This window comes from Pleurodeles waltl, chromosome 3_1 (genome assembly GCF_031143425.1).
Source record: "Pleurodeles waltl isolate 20211129_DDA chromosome 3_1, aPleWal1.hap1.20221129, whole genome shotgun sequence".
Lineage (NCBI taxonomy): Eukaryota > Metazoa > Chordata > Amphibia > Caudata > Salamandridae > Pleurodeles > Pleurodeles waltl.
Genome location: NC_090440.1, coordinates 482,616,323 through 482,631,965, shown reverse-complemented (window position 1 = coordinate 482,631,965; position 15,643 = coordinate 482,616,323). Strand labels below are relative to the sequence as shown.

The 15,643-nt window shown below is 43.4% G+C and overlaps 1 protein-coding gene across 2 annotated transcripts in view; it reads right to left on the bottom strand.

The window, feature by feature from the left end:
* CHD2 (chromodomain helicase DNA binding protein 2) overlaps positions 1-15,643 on the bottom strand; it is a 1,519,436-nt gene that overhangs the window by 1,327,547 nt on the left and 176,246 nt on the right. Inside the window, exon 4 of one of the 2 annotated variants that reach the window (XM_069222751.1) lies at positions 12,240-12,326. The exons of the other annotated variant lie outside the window; for it this stretch is intronic. Coding sequence (XP_069078852.1) covers positions 12,240-12,326 — 87 coding nt within the window. The remainder of the gene's footprint in view (positions 1-12,239; positions 12,327-15,643) is intronic. 2 annotated transcript variants of the gene reach the window in all.

Genomic DNA, 15,643 nt, shown 5'->3' with positions numbered 1-15,643 from the left:
GCATTCCTGGAAGCATAGGCAGGCTTTGGTAGGTGCTATGGGTGGAGGAGAGGGTGTTGAAAAGGAAGTCATCCTCGACAGGTTCTGCGTGTAACGACAAGTTATGGAACTCTGCTGCCCTAGCTACCACCTGTACATACGCTGTGCTGTCCTCAGGTGGCGAGGGCTTGGTAGGGTACGACTCAGGACTATTGTCTGATACTGGGGCGTCGTATAGGTCCCAAGCGTCTTGGTCATCTTGGCTCATGGTGGTATGAGCCGGTGAATGTGACGGAGTCTGTGCCGGTGATGTGTGAGTTACAGGTGGAGGAGAGGGTGGCGGAGTTACCTTCTTCACCATTTTTTGTGGCGTTTGTTCTTGAGTTTGGAACTCGAGTCTCCTTTTTCTCCTGATTGGGGGAAGAGTGCTGATTTTCCCTGTCCCACTTTGTATGAAGATCCGCTTTTGTGTGTGGTCTACATCAGTGGTCTGTAACTCTTCTTCAAATCTGTGTTTGCGCATTTGAGAGGACAGTGATTGTTCCTCTGTATATGAGCTGGCAGTTGGTTCGGTTGCTGGTCGTTTTGGCACCGAAACTGTGTCTCTGCTTGTTTTCGGCTCCGAGGCGAATTTTTTCTTTTTCGGCGTCAATTTTCCTCGGTGCCGCTTGTCTCTGCGCCGAGCAGCTTCGGTTCCGCTGTCTCGGCGTCGACCTTTTTCAGCAGCACTTTCTCGGTCCCGAGATTGCTGCGTGCCTGTGTCTCGACCCGAGTCGGACGATCTCGGCACCAGTTCGGCCTTTTTCGGTGCCGATGGACGGTCACCTACTTTATGGGTTGAGCCATGGCCTGTTGGCAGTGGCGTCCCCTGGGCCTTGTCTGTTTTCTTGTGTGGTGCTTGCTTCGATGTCTTACTCACTGTTTCTTCGACGTCGAATTCCTCCGAGTCCGATTCATGGATGGAGAAGGCTTCCTCTTCTTCTCCTTGTCCCTCGAACTCTCGGTGTCCTGTCGGCGTGGACGCCATCTGCAATCTTCTGGCTCACCGGTCACGGAGCGTCTTTCGGGACCGAAACGCACGACAGGCCTCACACGTTTCTTCCTTGTGCTCGGGCGACAGGCACAAGTTACAGACCAAATGTTGGTCTGTATATGGATATTTATTGTGGCATTTAGGACAGAATCGGAACGGGGTCCGTTCCATCAGTGTCGATCTTACACGCGGTCGGGCCGACCAGGCCCCGACGGGGGAATCGAAATTACCCCGAAGGGCTACCGGAGCTCTTCACGATTCGGTGTCGATTCTATTCTAACCCCATACCGAACGAAACAATACCGACGTAGTTTTCCGAAGTTTTGACTATCTTTCCGTCCCGAAACCCGGAGCGAAAAGGAACACGTCCGAACCCGATGGCGGAAAAAAAACAATCTAACATGGAGTCGACGCCCATGCGCAATGGAACAAAGGAGGAGGAGTCCCTCGGCGGACTATGCACAACATGTGTATCTGCAGCTACACATGCCATCGAACACTATCTTACCTCCCCAGAAGACCAGAAGTGCTTGCAAACGTCATAGTGGTGTCAGAAGTGCCTCATGCTTTCTTCCCAACTGAACTGAGGGTTTTGCTGTCCTGATCAGGAGGAACTGTAGCGGAAGGAGCTCTGGCATGAATCCTGCGAGCAGCTGAGACAATCAGAGTGGGGTGGGTGACTGGAGCTAGGAACAACAGATATTAGTCAGGCAGTCTGGACTTCTTCTGTAGACAAGAAGGAGCCGCCTTGACAGAGGTCAGAGTCAAAAACAAGTCCATGGAAGGTTCAATGAGTCCACAAAGGAACAAAGGTAACAAAGGAAGTAATGGTCTTGAGACGGATCGTTGGTACAGCATCTCACAAATGACAAACATTGAGGCTGCAGCTTCTGGAAGGCAGATATTCAAGTTTTTGGCATATCTTATAAAGACATCCTGGAAGGTAATGATGCCGTCCACAGGAGATATCGTTGCTGAGGGGAGAGTCTGTAAGAGTTGGTGTCTAATAGCCAAGTGAACATGGTTGTGAGGTAGGACCTTGAGGTAATTAATCAGGATGCAGAATCCCATCTATGCCTTGAACAAGAGCACCTGGTAGACCTGGAATGGTACTGGTGAGACAACTTTGACCTAGACCTATGGCAAAGTCTGGCATGTCAAGAACGCCATATGGAATGCCTTGCTGCAGGGGTCAATGGAGGTGTCACTGGACCAGGTGGATGTGAAGGCCTAGTAGGCATGGCTGGAGGAATTAACTGTACTGGAGGCCAATAAAGAGTATACTTCACTGAAGCCTTGGGGAGGTTGCATTGAAGGTGGTGGAGATGGGCGAATCTGGTATTATGATTGGTGAAGCTGATTTAGAAGGTGGGTAAGCCCTAGAGTATTCAGTGTCTGATTCAGAGGGAAGCCTGCAAGTTTTCATTCTTTAAAAGCCACTCTGTTGTCTTTTTTTCAGTGTCTCAATGAACCTCTTGACATCAATAGTCCTCGATGCCATGCATGTTGGTGCTGTGCCTCTTTTTGTTGTTAAAGGCCTCGATGGAGGATGGGGATGTAATTTCTCACTTTGCCTACTCTTTTTGCATTCCCCCCTCCATGGGAATCCTCAGTGAGTGACCTAGGGGCATTGGTAGAGGGAGCAGCCTATTCTCACTTCTCAAATGTCTATCCAGCCATGGATTCCTGCAGTGTTCACCTTTCTTCTTGCCAATGCAGGCAAATCTTCTCATGCTGTCTCTGGGTGCACCTGCAGAGGGAGCTTTGGTGGCAGCATCTCCTGGGATAATGAGAATCTGGAAAACATTCTATAGATCTGGTGAGGGTCGGTTTTGGCCATTTATCTGCACAACCAGGGCAGTTTGCAAAAAGAGATAGCATTTTGAGAAAAAATAAAATATTTCCTGTCAGGAAATTACAGAAAAATACTCTCAGCCCTAAAAGACATTGAGTGAATCACTTTTAAAAAGGTTCTTAATTATTTTACAGGCAAAAAAGCCTTAAAAAAGCTGAGTTCAGTGCTCCAAAATTCTGTAAGCAGGAGCTGGGAATAAAATAAGGCAGTGCCTACCTTAGCCTGTTGGCAGTGGTGGCTTATCGGAACAGACAGTTTTTTGGGTGGCAGGACGGGGACATTAGTACATACTCATGGTATGCTGACCCGGTGAAAGGACCTGCATATCGAAGTCGATCTATAGATCAGAGTCAGACCGGAATCTTCGATGGAGAAGGCCTATTCTCTGGCCACAGAGGTCTCGTGGAGCTCTTACTCCTCCTCCTCAAAATCCTGCTGTCCGAAGATGTTGTGTGTTTCCTCGACCTACCTGCGCCACATCTCCTTACGACATCACCCTTTGGTCCTGTAAGGTTTTCCTTGATCAAAACGATGGACGGGCCTTGCAGTCTTCTTCCCTGTGATTGGGAGACAAGCACAGGTTGCAAACCTGATGAAGGTTGGTCCTCGGGTACTTAGTGTGGCACCTGGGACAGAAGTGGAGTGCAGTCTGTTCCATTAGCAGTGCCTTCTAATTGGAAACCGACAAGATGGAAGACAGGCTAGGAAGGGCGAGGTCCGTAGGTGGCGGTTGGAGCACTTCAGACCAATAGTTTTCGATCTGTTCGATATGCAAAGGTGGAAACACAACCAATAACAATAACAATGAGGGCAAGGGTGAATTACAAACCGAAAGGAGTCTGAAACAGTCTTGAACTGAAGCGTAGTAATATACATCCAAACACAACTGCAGAAAGAAAACAATCTACCAATGGAATTGATGCCCATGCGCATTATCGCCAAGAAGAGGAGTCACTTTACCTCATGACTTAAAAGACTTCTTGGAATTAAAACAACTTGCACACATCTGGACCCAACACTAGATGGCAGGATTATGCAAAGCATGTGTATCTACAGCCACAGATGTCTCAGAAAAGTACTTCCTGAACCCAACCATTAGATGGCGGAATAATGCCCGGCATGTGAACCCAGAAAATATTTGGAATTACTATGGCACTGGTAATCAAGGCCTAAGCGGGTTTTCTGGGATTTGTAGTCAATATAGAAAATGGCAAACCAGATGATCTGAGAATCATTGTTTGTTGTTACCCTGTATGAATCACCCATCACAGCTTTCTTGTAAACATTAAGGACTAAACAAACCAAAGTGATCAGAGTGAAGACCCAATATGGTGAATAAAAAATATGATGCCATTCTTATGTGTTTAACATGTGCTATGGAAGATGTTTAATAAGCATTTCAGAACCATTTACAAACTCTGTGTGTGTGTGTATGGGGTGAGGGGTGTGTGTGTGTGTGTGTGTTTGTACATATACATATTCACTGAAAAAACAAAAGTTGAAGTAATGTTATAGTTAGATGTGATAAGAAGATCTGTTTTTGTTTAAATAAACTTTAGAAATTCACTGGGGAAAAAAAGGTTAAAGTAACATTACTGTTAGGTGAATTTGTCAGTGACATGAACATTTTGAACTAAAAAAAAACAAGAGAAATTCACCAACTATAGTTAGCAGCACTAACTATAACTTGCGCCCAACCATGTACTGCTTATGACCTAATATATGACACTCATGACATGTTCTAGGACATCTCAAATTACATCATTGATGACAACATCCAACTGTTTTCCCACACGTTGCTCTACAACTTACTATATTAAGCATACAAAACAGTGATGGATGGAATGCTTGAAATAATCTAAGCAACTGGTAATCACTTGGGGCTAAAACCCAATCCATCTTTATTTTGCATACCATGCCACCTCAGTTTGGACCCAGCTATTTGCAATTCAGTCTTTACCCTGCTCCAATAGGAACAGTCCAGCCTGAATTCCAAAGCCAGGTCCTCTCTGAACCGAAACACAAGCAACCCAGGATGGGTTTTGCCCCAATTATGTGATCATCAGTTGTGTAGGAAGTTGGCTCTGTATATACTATCTCAAAGTAAGAGGTAGTGTGCACAAAGTCCAAGGGTTCCCATTAGAGGTAAGGTAGTGGCAAAATTAGATAATTCTAATGCTGTATTTTGTGGTAGTGTGGTCGAGCAGTAGGCTTATCAGACGGCAGTGTTAAGCATTTGTTGTACACACACAGGCAATAAAGGAGGAACACACACTCAAAGACCTAACTCCAGGCCAATAGTTTTTATATATATAAAAATATCTTTTCTTAATATATTTTTAGAACCACAAGTTCAAGATTTGAAGTAAATACATAAAATGCAAGGTATTCCACATAGGTAAATTAGGAACTTTGAATTAGAGCAGTAACATACACAGTTTTATTTAAAATGGCAATAAGCTATTTTAAAAGTGGACACACTGCAAAAATCAACAGCTACTGGGGGAGGTAAGTAATGGTTAGTTTTTCAGGTAAGTAAGGCACTTACAAGTTCAAGTTCCTGGACATAGGCAGCCCACTGTTGGGGGTTCAAGGCAACCCCAAAGTTACCACACCAGCAACACAGGGCAGGTCAAGTGCAGAGGCCAAAGGAAGGCCCAAAACATATAGGCGCCTTTGAAGAACAGGGGTGCTCCAGTTCCAGTCTGCCAACAGTCTGCGTCTTCAGAGGGCACACCAGGGGGGTTTTGTAGAGCACTGTGGGGGTTGGGGGGGGACAGAAAACACACCCTCAGCGACACAGAGGCGGCCGGGTGCAGTGTGCAAAACAGGCATCCGGTTTTGTATAGGAATCAATGGAGGGACCCGGGGGTCACTCTGGCCGTACAGGCAGGGCACAGGGGGCCTTCACTGGCCAGCCACCAACTGGGCTAGGCAGAGGGTCACCTGGTGGTCAATCCTGCACTAAAGTCTGGTATCTTCTGGTCCTGGGGGCTGCGGGTGCAGTGCTTGGTTCAGGCGTCAGGTTCCTTGTTGCAGGCAGGGGCGGTCAGGGGGAGCCGCTGGATTCTCTCTGCATGCGTCGCTGTGGGGGTCCAGGGGCGTTGTCTCAGGTTATTCACGAGGTCACAGTCGCCTGGGAGTCCTCCCTGTTGTGTTGGTTCTCTGGAACTCGAGCTGGGGGCGTTGGGTGCAGAGGGTGAAGTCTCATGCTTCCGGCAGGAAGGGTGAGTTCTTTAAAAGTTCCTTCTTTGTTGCAAAGGTGTTGCTGTGGGTGAACAGTGCTGCTGTTCTCAGGAGTTTCTTGGTCCTTTGGGTTTCAGAGCGGTCCTCTGAGGCTACAGAGGTCGCTGGTCCCTGTCGGATGCGTCGCTGTGCAGTTTTCTTTGAGTCAGGAGACAGGCCGGTAGGGCTGGGGCCAAAGCAGTTGTTGTCTCCGTCATCTCTGCAGGGCTTTCAGGTCAGCAGTCCTTCTTGTTTCAGGTTGCAGGAATCTGATTTCCTGGGTTCTGGGGTGCCCCTAAATACTAAATTTAGGGGTGTGTTTAGGTCAGGAGGGCAGTAGCCAATGGCTACTGTCCTGGAGGGTGTCTACACCCTCTTTGTGCCTCCTCCCTGAGGGGAGGGGGGGACATCCCTAATCCTATTGGGGGAATCCTCCAATCTCAAGATGGAGGATTTCTAAAGGCAGGGGTCACCTCAGCTCAGGACACCTTAGGGGCTGTCCTGACTGGTGGATGACTCCTCCTTGTTTTTCTCATTATCTGATCCAACCTTGCTGCCAAAAGTGGGGGCAGTGGCCGGAGGGGCAGGCATCTCCACTAGCCGGGATGCCCTGGGGTGCTTTAACAAAAGGCATGAGCCTTTGAGGCTCAACGCCAGGTGTTACAATTCCTACAGGGGGAGGTGAGAAGCACCTCCACCCAGTACAGGCGTTGTTCCTGGCCACAGAGTGACAAAGGCACTCTCCTCATGTGGCCAGCAACTCGTCTGATTGTGGCAGGCTGGCAGAAACTGGTCAGCCTAGCATTAAAAGTCAGACTGGTATTCAGGGGGCATCTCTAAGATGCCTCGGGTGCATTTTACAATAAATTCCACACTGGCATCAGTGTTCATTTATTGTGCTGAGAAGTTTGATACCAAGCTTCCCAGATTTCAGTGTAGCCATTATGGAACTGTGGAGTTCGTGTTTGACAAACTCCCAGACCATATACTCTTTATGGCTACCCTGCACTTACAATGTCTAAGGTTTTGCTTAGACACTGTAGGGGCATAGTGCTCATGCACATATGCCCTCACCTGTGGTATAGTGCACCCTGCCTTAGGGCTGAAAGGCCTGCTAGAGGGCTGACTTACTTATGCCACAGGCAGTGTGAGGTTGGCATGGCACACTTAGTCATTTTCTCCCCACCAGCACACACAAGCTGTGAGGCAGTGTGCATGTGCTGAGGGAGGGGTCCCCAGGGTGGCATAAGACATGCTGCAACGCTTAGAGATCTTCCCTGGCATCAGGGCCCTTGGTACCAGGGGTACCATTTATAAGGGACTTATCTGAGTGCCAGGGCTGTGCCAATTGTGGAAACAAAGTACAGTTTAGGGAAAGAACACTGGTGCAGGGGCCTGGTTAGCAGGGTCCCAGCACACTTTCAATCATAACTGGCATCAGCAAAAGGCAAAACATCAGGGGGTAACCATGCCAAGGAGGCATTTCCTTACAAGTTGGATACAGCTTTGTTCCACTTTGTTTTGTTTTTTTTCTTCTTCAATCCTGAGAGTGTCTCGCAGGATGAATGCATTTTTTGCCTCTTGTTCGGTTTTGGCCCAAATGCAGGGTCCCTCTGGGTCCCCCCCATCATGCCTAGGGGGCCAGGTTATTCCTACCCTGAGCCTATATACCTTTATGTTTTTTATAACTTCAGGACAGAGGACCTAGTCCCCAAGTCATGTAATGGCTGGCAGCAACATTTTTCTCATGTTGCTGGTTGCCAATTAGAGTGCTCGCTCCTGCGGTAGTCTGACTCCTGTGGGAGTGAGATTGGACCAAGGGAAACAAAGCTCCATGAGCCAGTTGGGACACTCTATTATAAAAATGGCACTCCCGCAAGAGTCTCAAGACTGTTGAGGACCCAACTGCCAAAATACACAATTATTTTTTACCATAAATTTCTCAAAAACGTATTAAAGGATTTACACCAAATCATGAAAAGGGCATTCTGTGGACCAAGATCTAGCTTCCTACCAAATCTGATGTCATTCTGTTCAGCAGTTTTGCTGTAGCCCATCTCAAATAAGTCTATGGAAAATACACAGGATTTTGCTTTTTGGGAATCCCTTTTTTCTCTGCCCTTGCTTAACGGATCACTCCGAAACTTTACAGCAAGGAGCTGAGGTGGATGAAAGTTTTGTGAAGATTTGTCAAATGGAGACAAAGTTAGCAAAACAAAAAATGCTCTTTCTATAGAAAAGCACACCTACCTATAACTAACTAGTGGTGACTGCCACTAGGCTATATATATATATATATATATATATATATATATATATACACACACAGACACACACACACAGACAAGCTATATACACACATGCACAGAGTATGCAACAATAGAATGCTTGTTCGCTATAGACAATTATGATATAAGTACTATACAATGACTTGTGGCTGAGTAAAAGTTGCACAATATAGCCAAGACGTTTGTTTACTGCATTCTGAAAAGTACTTACTCGAGTAAAAGAACAATTGATGAATTGTGCATAACTATGTAATTCTCAAGCATGAAATATGCCAAACATTCAATCTGTTGACTAAGACAATAAAACTAGCATTTTGATTCTGATCCTCATGAATTAATGAGACAAGTCGTGAATAAACTGGTTGTTATGGTTCATTTATTTTTTGGGGGAGTATGCCATGTGATTTGCCATTATTTTAATTATTTCTGTCAACTGCCCAGGAGTGTCACTTCATCTTTGTATTTTTAGAATATTAAATTTTTTCTATACACGGTAATTATGTGTGATATATTACAAGAAAGCAGCCATAGCCGCTGGATCGTTTGTACTCTTTTGACCCTTGTTTATGTTGATGAAATTATGGTAAACTTGTGTGGGTGTTCTGGTGACTTGTAATTCACTCATGATCAATAAGATCTCGCCGAAACACGATGGGTATAGCCGATGGCGTTTATGATGTTTGGCAAACAATTAAAACGTTGCAATGATTCTTTGGAGTGCACACCTTCTTTTGTAATTGGAAAGTGTTATTTATGTATACATGTTATTTATATATATATATATATATATATATATATATATATATATATATATATATATATATATCAGGGCTCGAATAATCCACTCGACCACTCGCATTGGTGAGTCTTATTTGATCAGGTTGAGTTATTTTTAATACTTATTCGTCCTTTCTGGCGAGCTGAAACCGAACAGGTGTTCTGTTAAGTCGAAAAGTGGAGGGGCAATAAAAGATGCCTTTAAATCTTGTTCTTACATCACATTTGCTCTGTGTTCACAGACAGAGGCCAAAGTCAGTTTTTCTTCCTTCTGACTGGAGTTCCAGGACTTTGTTAGGTGAACTGTGTGACCTGCTGCTTAAAATGTAAAATAAAAGGATTTAGAGTGTCAGGTTTTTCCTAACACACAACATTTAAATGACTAAGTCAACCTATTTTAATTAGGCCGATCTGCCCCGAAAGGGGGCAGAAACCACTAGGCAACAGTGATTTTTTTTTCACAGGTGGGGAGTGACCCATTAGGCAAGGGTCCTTCCCCTGAAGGCAAATTTATTTTAGGCCAGTTCTGTCCACCTTGGGGGTGGATTGGCCTATTTTTCTTAAGCCAATATGCCCCCAATGGGGGCAGAAACCACTGGACACCAGGGATTTTTTTTTTGCGCCAGTTTCACAGGTTTGGTAGGTTTCCCTAGGTGCTGGCTGAGCTAGAGGCCAAAATCCACAGCAAGGCACTTTGCAAAAAAACAGTTTTGTTTTCTTTGGGAAAATGTGATGTGTCCACATTGTGTTTTGGAGGATTTCCTGTCGCTGGCACAAGGCATACCCACACAAGTAAGGTACCATTTTTATCAAGAGACTTTGGGGGAAGGCTGGGTGGAAGGAAATTTGTGGCTCCTCTCAGATTCCAGAGCTTTCTGTCACCGAAATGTGAGGAAAAAGTGTTTTTGGTCAAATTTTGAGGTTTGCAAAAAAATCTGGGTAACAGAACCTGGTGAGAGCCCCACAAGTCACCCCATGCTGGATTCCCCTAGGTGTTTAGTTTTCACAAATGCACAGGTTTGGTAGGTTTCCCTAGGTGCCGGATGAGCTGGAGGGCAAAATCCACAGCTAGGCACTGTGCAAAAAACACGTCAGATTTCAATGTAAAAATGTGATGTGTCCTTGTTGCGTTTCCTGTCGCGGGCATTAGGCCTACCCGTGCAAGCGAGGTACCATTTGTATCGGGAGACTTGGGAGAACACAGAATAGAAGAACAAGTGTTACTGCCCCTTTTCTTTCTCTACATTTTTGCCTTCCAAATGTAAGACAGTGTGTAAAAAAGGCATCTATTTGAGAAATGCACTGTAATTCACATGCTAGTATGGGGACCCTGGAATTCAGAGATGTGCAAATAACCACTGCTTCTCAACACCTTTTCTTGTGCCCATTTTGGAAATACAAAGGTTTCCTTGATACCTATTTTTCTTTATAATTCCGCGAATGAATTACTGTATACCCAGTATAGAATGAAAACCCATTGTATGGTGCAGCTCATTTATTGGCTGTGGATACCTAAGGTTCTTGATGAACCCACAAGCCCTATATATCCCCGCGACCAGAAGAGTCCAACAGATGTAAAGGTATATTGCTTTAAAAAAATCTGACATCGCAGGAAAAAGTTACTGAATAAAAGGTGGAGAAAAATGACTGTTTTTTTCACCACAATTTCATTTTTTTTTAATCTTAGCTGGTATTTTCTGTAGGGAAACCTTGTAGGATCTACACAAATGACCCCTTGCTGAATTCAGAATTTTGTCTACTTTTCAGAAATGTTTAGCTGTCACACCCATTTCTGTCCCTAACTGGAAGGAGGCTAAAAGCACAAAAAATAGTAAAAATGGGGTATGTCCCAGTAAAATGCCAAAATTGTGGTGAAAAATGTGGTTTTCTGATTCAAGTCTCACTGTTCCTGAAAGTTGGGAAGATGGTGATTTTAGCATTGCAACCCCTTTGTTGATGCCATTTTCAGGGAAAAAGAACCACAAACCTTTTTCTGCAGCCCTTTTTTTCCTTTTTTTTAAAAAAAAAAAAAATGTTGCTGTATTTTAGCTAATTTCTTGGACTCCTTCCGGGGAACCCACAAACTCCAGGTACCTCTATAATCCCTAGGATGTTGGAAAAAAGGATGCAAATTTGGTGAGGGTAGCTTATATGGACAAAAAGTTAGGAGGGCCTAAGCGCAAACTGCCCCAAATAGCCAAAAAAGGTTTGGCACAGGAGGGGAAAAGGCCTGGCAGCAAAGGGGTTAATCATAACCGACATGGGAGTACGATGGATTTGTTTTCTAGTGAACAGGCTTTGGGCTTTTCAGAGTTGAACCACCACAATGACTTAGTATAGCAGAGTACAGTGGAGCAAAGTGAGAGACAGAAGTTCAGAACTTTACACAACATGGTCATCGTCAACCAATAGGTTCACATCTCTGTTGGCCCTAGGTGTAACTAGAAAAATACTTAACTGCGAAGTAGCCGCTGAAAAATGTTTAATATTAATAATTTAAGATGCTCAATTTCGAAAGACTCTGGTTCGTTTGACCTACTTAAGTTACCACAAATCCACAGGCTGATTTTATATCGCTCTCGTTTTTTATGTGCAGATGATTTCCATAGCACAATAAAAAGAACAAATGTACGACAGTGACAATCGCCAAGAGAGCTCAATAATGACGATTGGAAAATAAAGAATGCTTAACTTTTGCAATCAGTAACCTTAATTCCCTGCCCAGAGCATTAGAGCCAGCAAATACACTGGAAAATTAGGAATAAAATAACAAATGACAACATTTACAGGCTAGAAACAGATACTAATGTTTACTTTTACTGATAATGCCCACATAAATTAGTAAGAAGCTCTACAAGACTCTTCAGCAATACACTTTAGACTTTGCTTTTTTCTTTATTCTAAAAAGATATACAGGAAACGGATGGTGACTGAAGAGCCCAATCAACCAATAACTGGCTTATTTTTATTTACATACTACATGCCATTTTTATGGAAAGTACTGCTTTTATTCAGAAATGAAAGGGACTTTTGAAAATAGTGGATGAAATTTTGCTTTTGAAAAAGCAATTTATTTTCTTACCTCACTTTTAATACTAAATCGCGACGGTTCTTGGCGGCTTCGGTTTGACCTCCTAACCCCATAAACATCAGGGTATTCTTCCCACATCTGAAAAATAAACAGACCATGAGAGGGCCTGTATAATTCTGCCACCTGAAACTATAATTTAATGATGATCTGGCATAAAGTATTATGATGGATAAAAAAAAAATACGAAAAAGGCACTGAAACTATGGAACGCATAGTATTAATATAGGTTTTGCAATATTTTGTGACTTTCAAATACTCCTTAGCATTTTTTAACTGAAAGTCTATTTCAGAAACCCTCATACATTTTATGAGAGGTCAACACCATTCTTACTGGGGATTTACTTTTTCTTAAACCAGACGTAATGTGGTTCCTGCAACTAATAAATCTAGACTCTTATTTCTTAGTCTAATTTGAGTAGTTCCATTTCAGGTTAAAGAATAAATGAAAGAAAAGTAAGTCTTTCACATATGATTTAATAGGCCAGAAAGCTGTGGAAAGTAATTTGTTTTGAGATAGTAGGCGGTCACTAGTCTGTTTTCGAACAGAAAACGATTATTTTGATACAATATTAACCTCTTGGCACCCCCACCATCTAGAGTTTACCATGCTAATTTTTGCTTAACATCCTAGAAAAGAGGGAGGACACAACAGAATTCTGCTGTGCAGTACAAGAATGTTCAAGCAAGGAATTAAGAACGAGTCAAGGGTGACGGAAGTACTTCCCCCCAATGCAAGAGACACGTTAGTATGAGTCAAGGGCAAGAAGAAGTAATGTCTATTTTGACTGACTGACTACTAGACTAACAAGCGGATTACCTTCCATAATTCTCCTTGGTGAATAATCTTTTTTTTTATTTCAAGAGTGTTTTACTGAGATTTTATACAATAGGAAAATTAAATAACAAATGACAAGGAACAAAACTTTGTATGGTACCATCAAATCAAGCGGGAACAGTAGTTTAGGATATAGCATGAGGAGTCAGTCCACATTTATAAAAGTAGAGAGTAGAGTTAAGTGTATTTGTTTGCAATGGTGAGGTATGTATTGTGACAGAGCGTTTTTTGACGTTGTCATAAATGAATAAGGTACCTCAGTTGTAGATGAGTGAGAGAGTAAAAGAGCAGAGACGAGACAGGAGAAAAAGGTGATAGGGGTTAAAAAGTAGGGAGTACATGGGGAGGGAGTGAGGAGGGTGGGATGGGTGGGAGAGGAGGGGGAGGGTGGGAAAATAAATGAGTGAATGCATGAATGATTGAGTGATCAGATGATCATGGTTACATAGACGAGTGAGATAAAGTTGTTTAGTTTGCACCGGAGTTTACCATTCTCCATTGTTGTTGTATTCATTCAAGTATAAGTTTGGTGAGTTACAGGCAGTTCTAGTGAATTGGACCCATTCTTGCCACGAGGGGGGATAGTTTGGATGCACCTTTGCATTCACTGAAGATAACTTTAAGGCCAGTTGTGACTAGAATGTCCCACATGAGACGGTCCTCTTTGCTTAATGCCTGTTTAATGTTGGTGGGGAATATGCCCAGTGTAATAGAGGCTAAAGTAGGAGTCCATTTTGAATGAAGTATTTGAGATATTGTATTACTGATGTCCCCGCCAGAACCTTTTGGTGGCGGCCCACTCCATTAGCATGTGTTTTAATTCTCCTGTTTCCTTCTCACAGCTCCAGCATGTGTCAGAGGCCTAGTTTATAAAAGTTTTGCCCGAGTCCAGTGGGCCATATGATTTGTGCTAGTGATGGAGTTATTATGTTGGAAGTGAGTAAATGGCCAGTTCGGTGAGACCTTTGGAGTGTGGTTGGAGTCTGATAGTAGAGCTTCTCACTTGTCTTGGTTTGGTTTATTTAGAGAGGTTTTTGTGGGTGATAGGGGGAAGTACAGTTTGGAAGCTAGGTGATCGCCTTTGGTAAATGCTTCTAATGTGTTGGGTAGGTCAGAAGTTGGAAGTTTATGTTTGGCTATAAGTAGTTTTATTTTAAGGAAATGGTAAAAGTCTAGGTCATTGCAGTATACATTGAGAGGAAGAACCTCTGTCTCTTCCTTGTTGTGGCAGCTGTCTGACATCTTAGAGTAGTTGTTGATGGAGGATATGATGTGCAGCAAGGCTGAGTGTGCCTGGGTGGTAAAAAGGAGAATGTCATCCGCATAGGTGGCTGTTTTTTGTGGACCTGATGAGAAAGGGATACCGGGAATGAATGGATTTTCTCTGATCAATGTAGTTAGGGGTTTAAGCATTAGTAGTAATAGTAGGGGGAAAGAGGGGATCCTTATCTGGTTCCTTGTTGGAGGTAAAAGGGATTAGACAACTTTCAATTGATGTTTAAACTAGATTTCAGCTCTTTGTATAGAGCAAGGATCATTTTTGAAAGAGCAGGGCCAAAGTTGAAGGAGGTGAGTGAGGCTTGGAGGAAGGTACATGATACCTTATCAAAAAGGCATTCTCTGCAGGTTGGTCGGTGCAAGATTTTACTATTTCAATCGCATTTCTAAAAAGTCTGATATTATCCGCTCTGATTCTCCCTTTCATAAGTCATGAATGAGAGGGATGTATTATGGGTTTGAGAATGGGCTCTATTCGGAGGTCTAGGATCTTTGCATATATTTTACAGTCTGAGTTTATGAGGGATATGGGTCAGTAGTATTTGGGACTCAATGGTTCTTTCCCTTCCTTGGGGATAACAATTATGGTTGCCTCCATGGCAGAGCCCTCAACGGAGCAAGTGGATAAGTGGGTGAATAAGTCTCCTAAGGGAGTGATTAGGGAAGTACCACAAGTTTGATAGAATGACACCAGGAAGCCATCTGGGCCCAACGACTTCCTTGCTTTCACTGTTTTGATCGCGTTTATGATTTCTTTGTGAAAAATCTGTTGTTCTACTGATTCTTTTATTGATTCATTTATCTTAGTTACATTCATTTTGTTGAAATAGTTTAAGCATATGTCAAAGGATGTATTATGACTTTTAGAGTAGAGAGTATGGTAATATTTCTCGAAGGTATTTAGGATAGCCTTCTCGTTTGTCAATGTGATGCCATGTTCGTTGGTTATAGAGGTTATTCTTCTCTTCCGACAGGTCTGTTTTAAATAAGACACATGTATTTTGCTAGCTTTATTACGTTCACAGAAATTGATGCCTTCGTATTTTTGGACTATTGTAGGAAGTTGGCTCTGTATGTGCTATTTCAAAGTAAGGAATAGCATGCACAGAGTCCAAGGGTTCCCCTTAGAGGTAAAATAGTGGTAAAAAGAGATAATACTAATGCTCTATTTTGTGGTAGTGTGGTCGAGCAGTAGGCTTATCCAAGGAGTAGTGTTAAGCATTTGTTGTACATACACATAGACAATAAATGAGGTACACACACTCAGAGACAAATCCAGCCA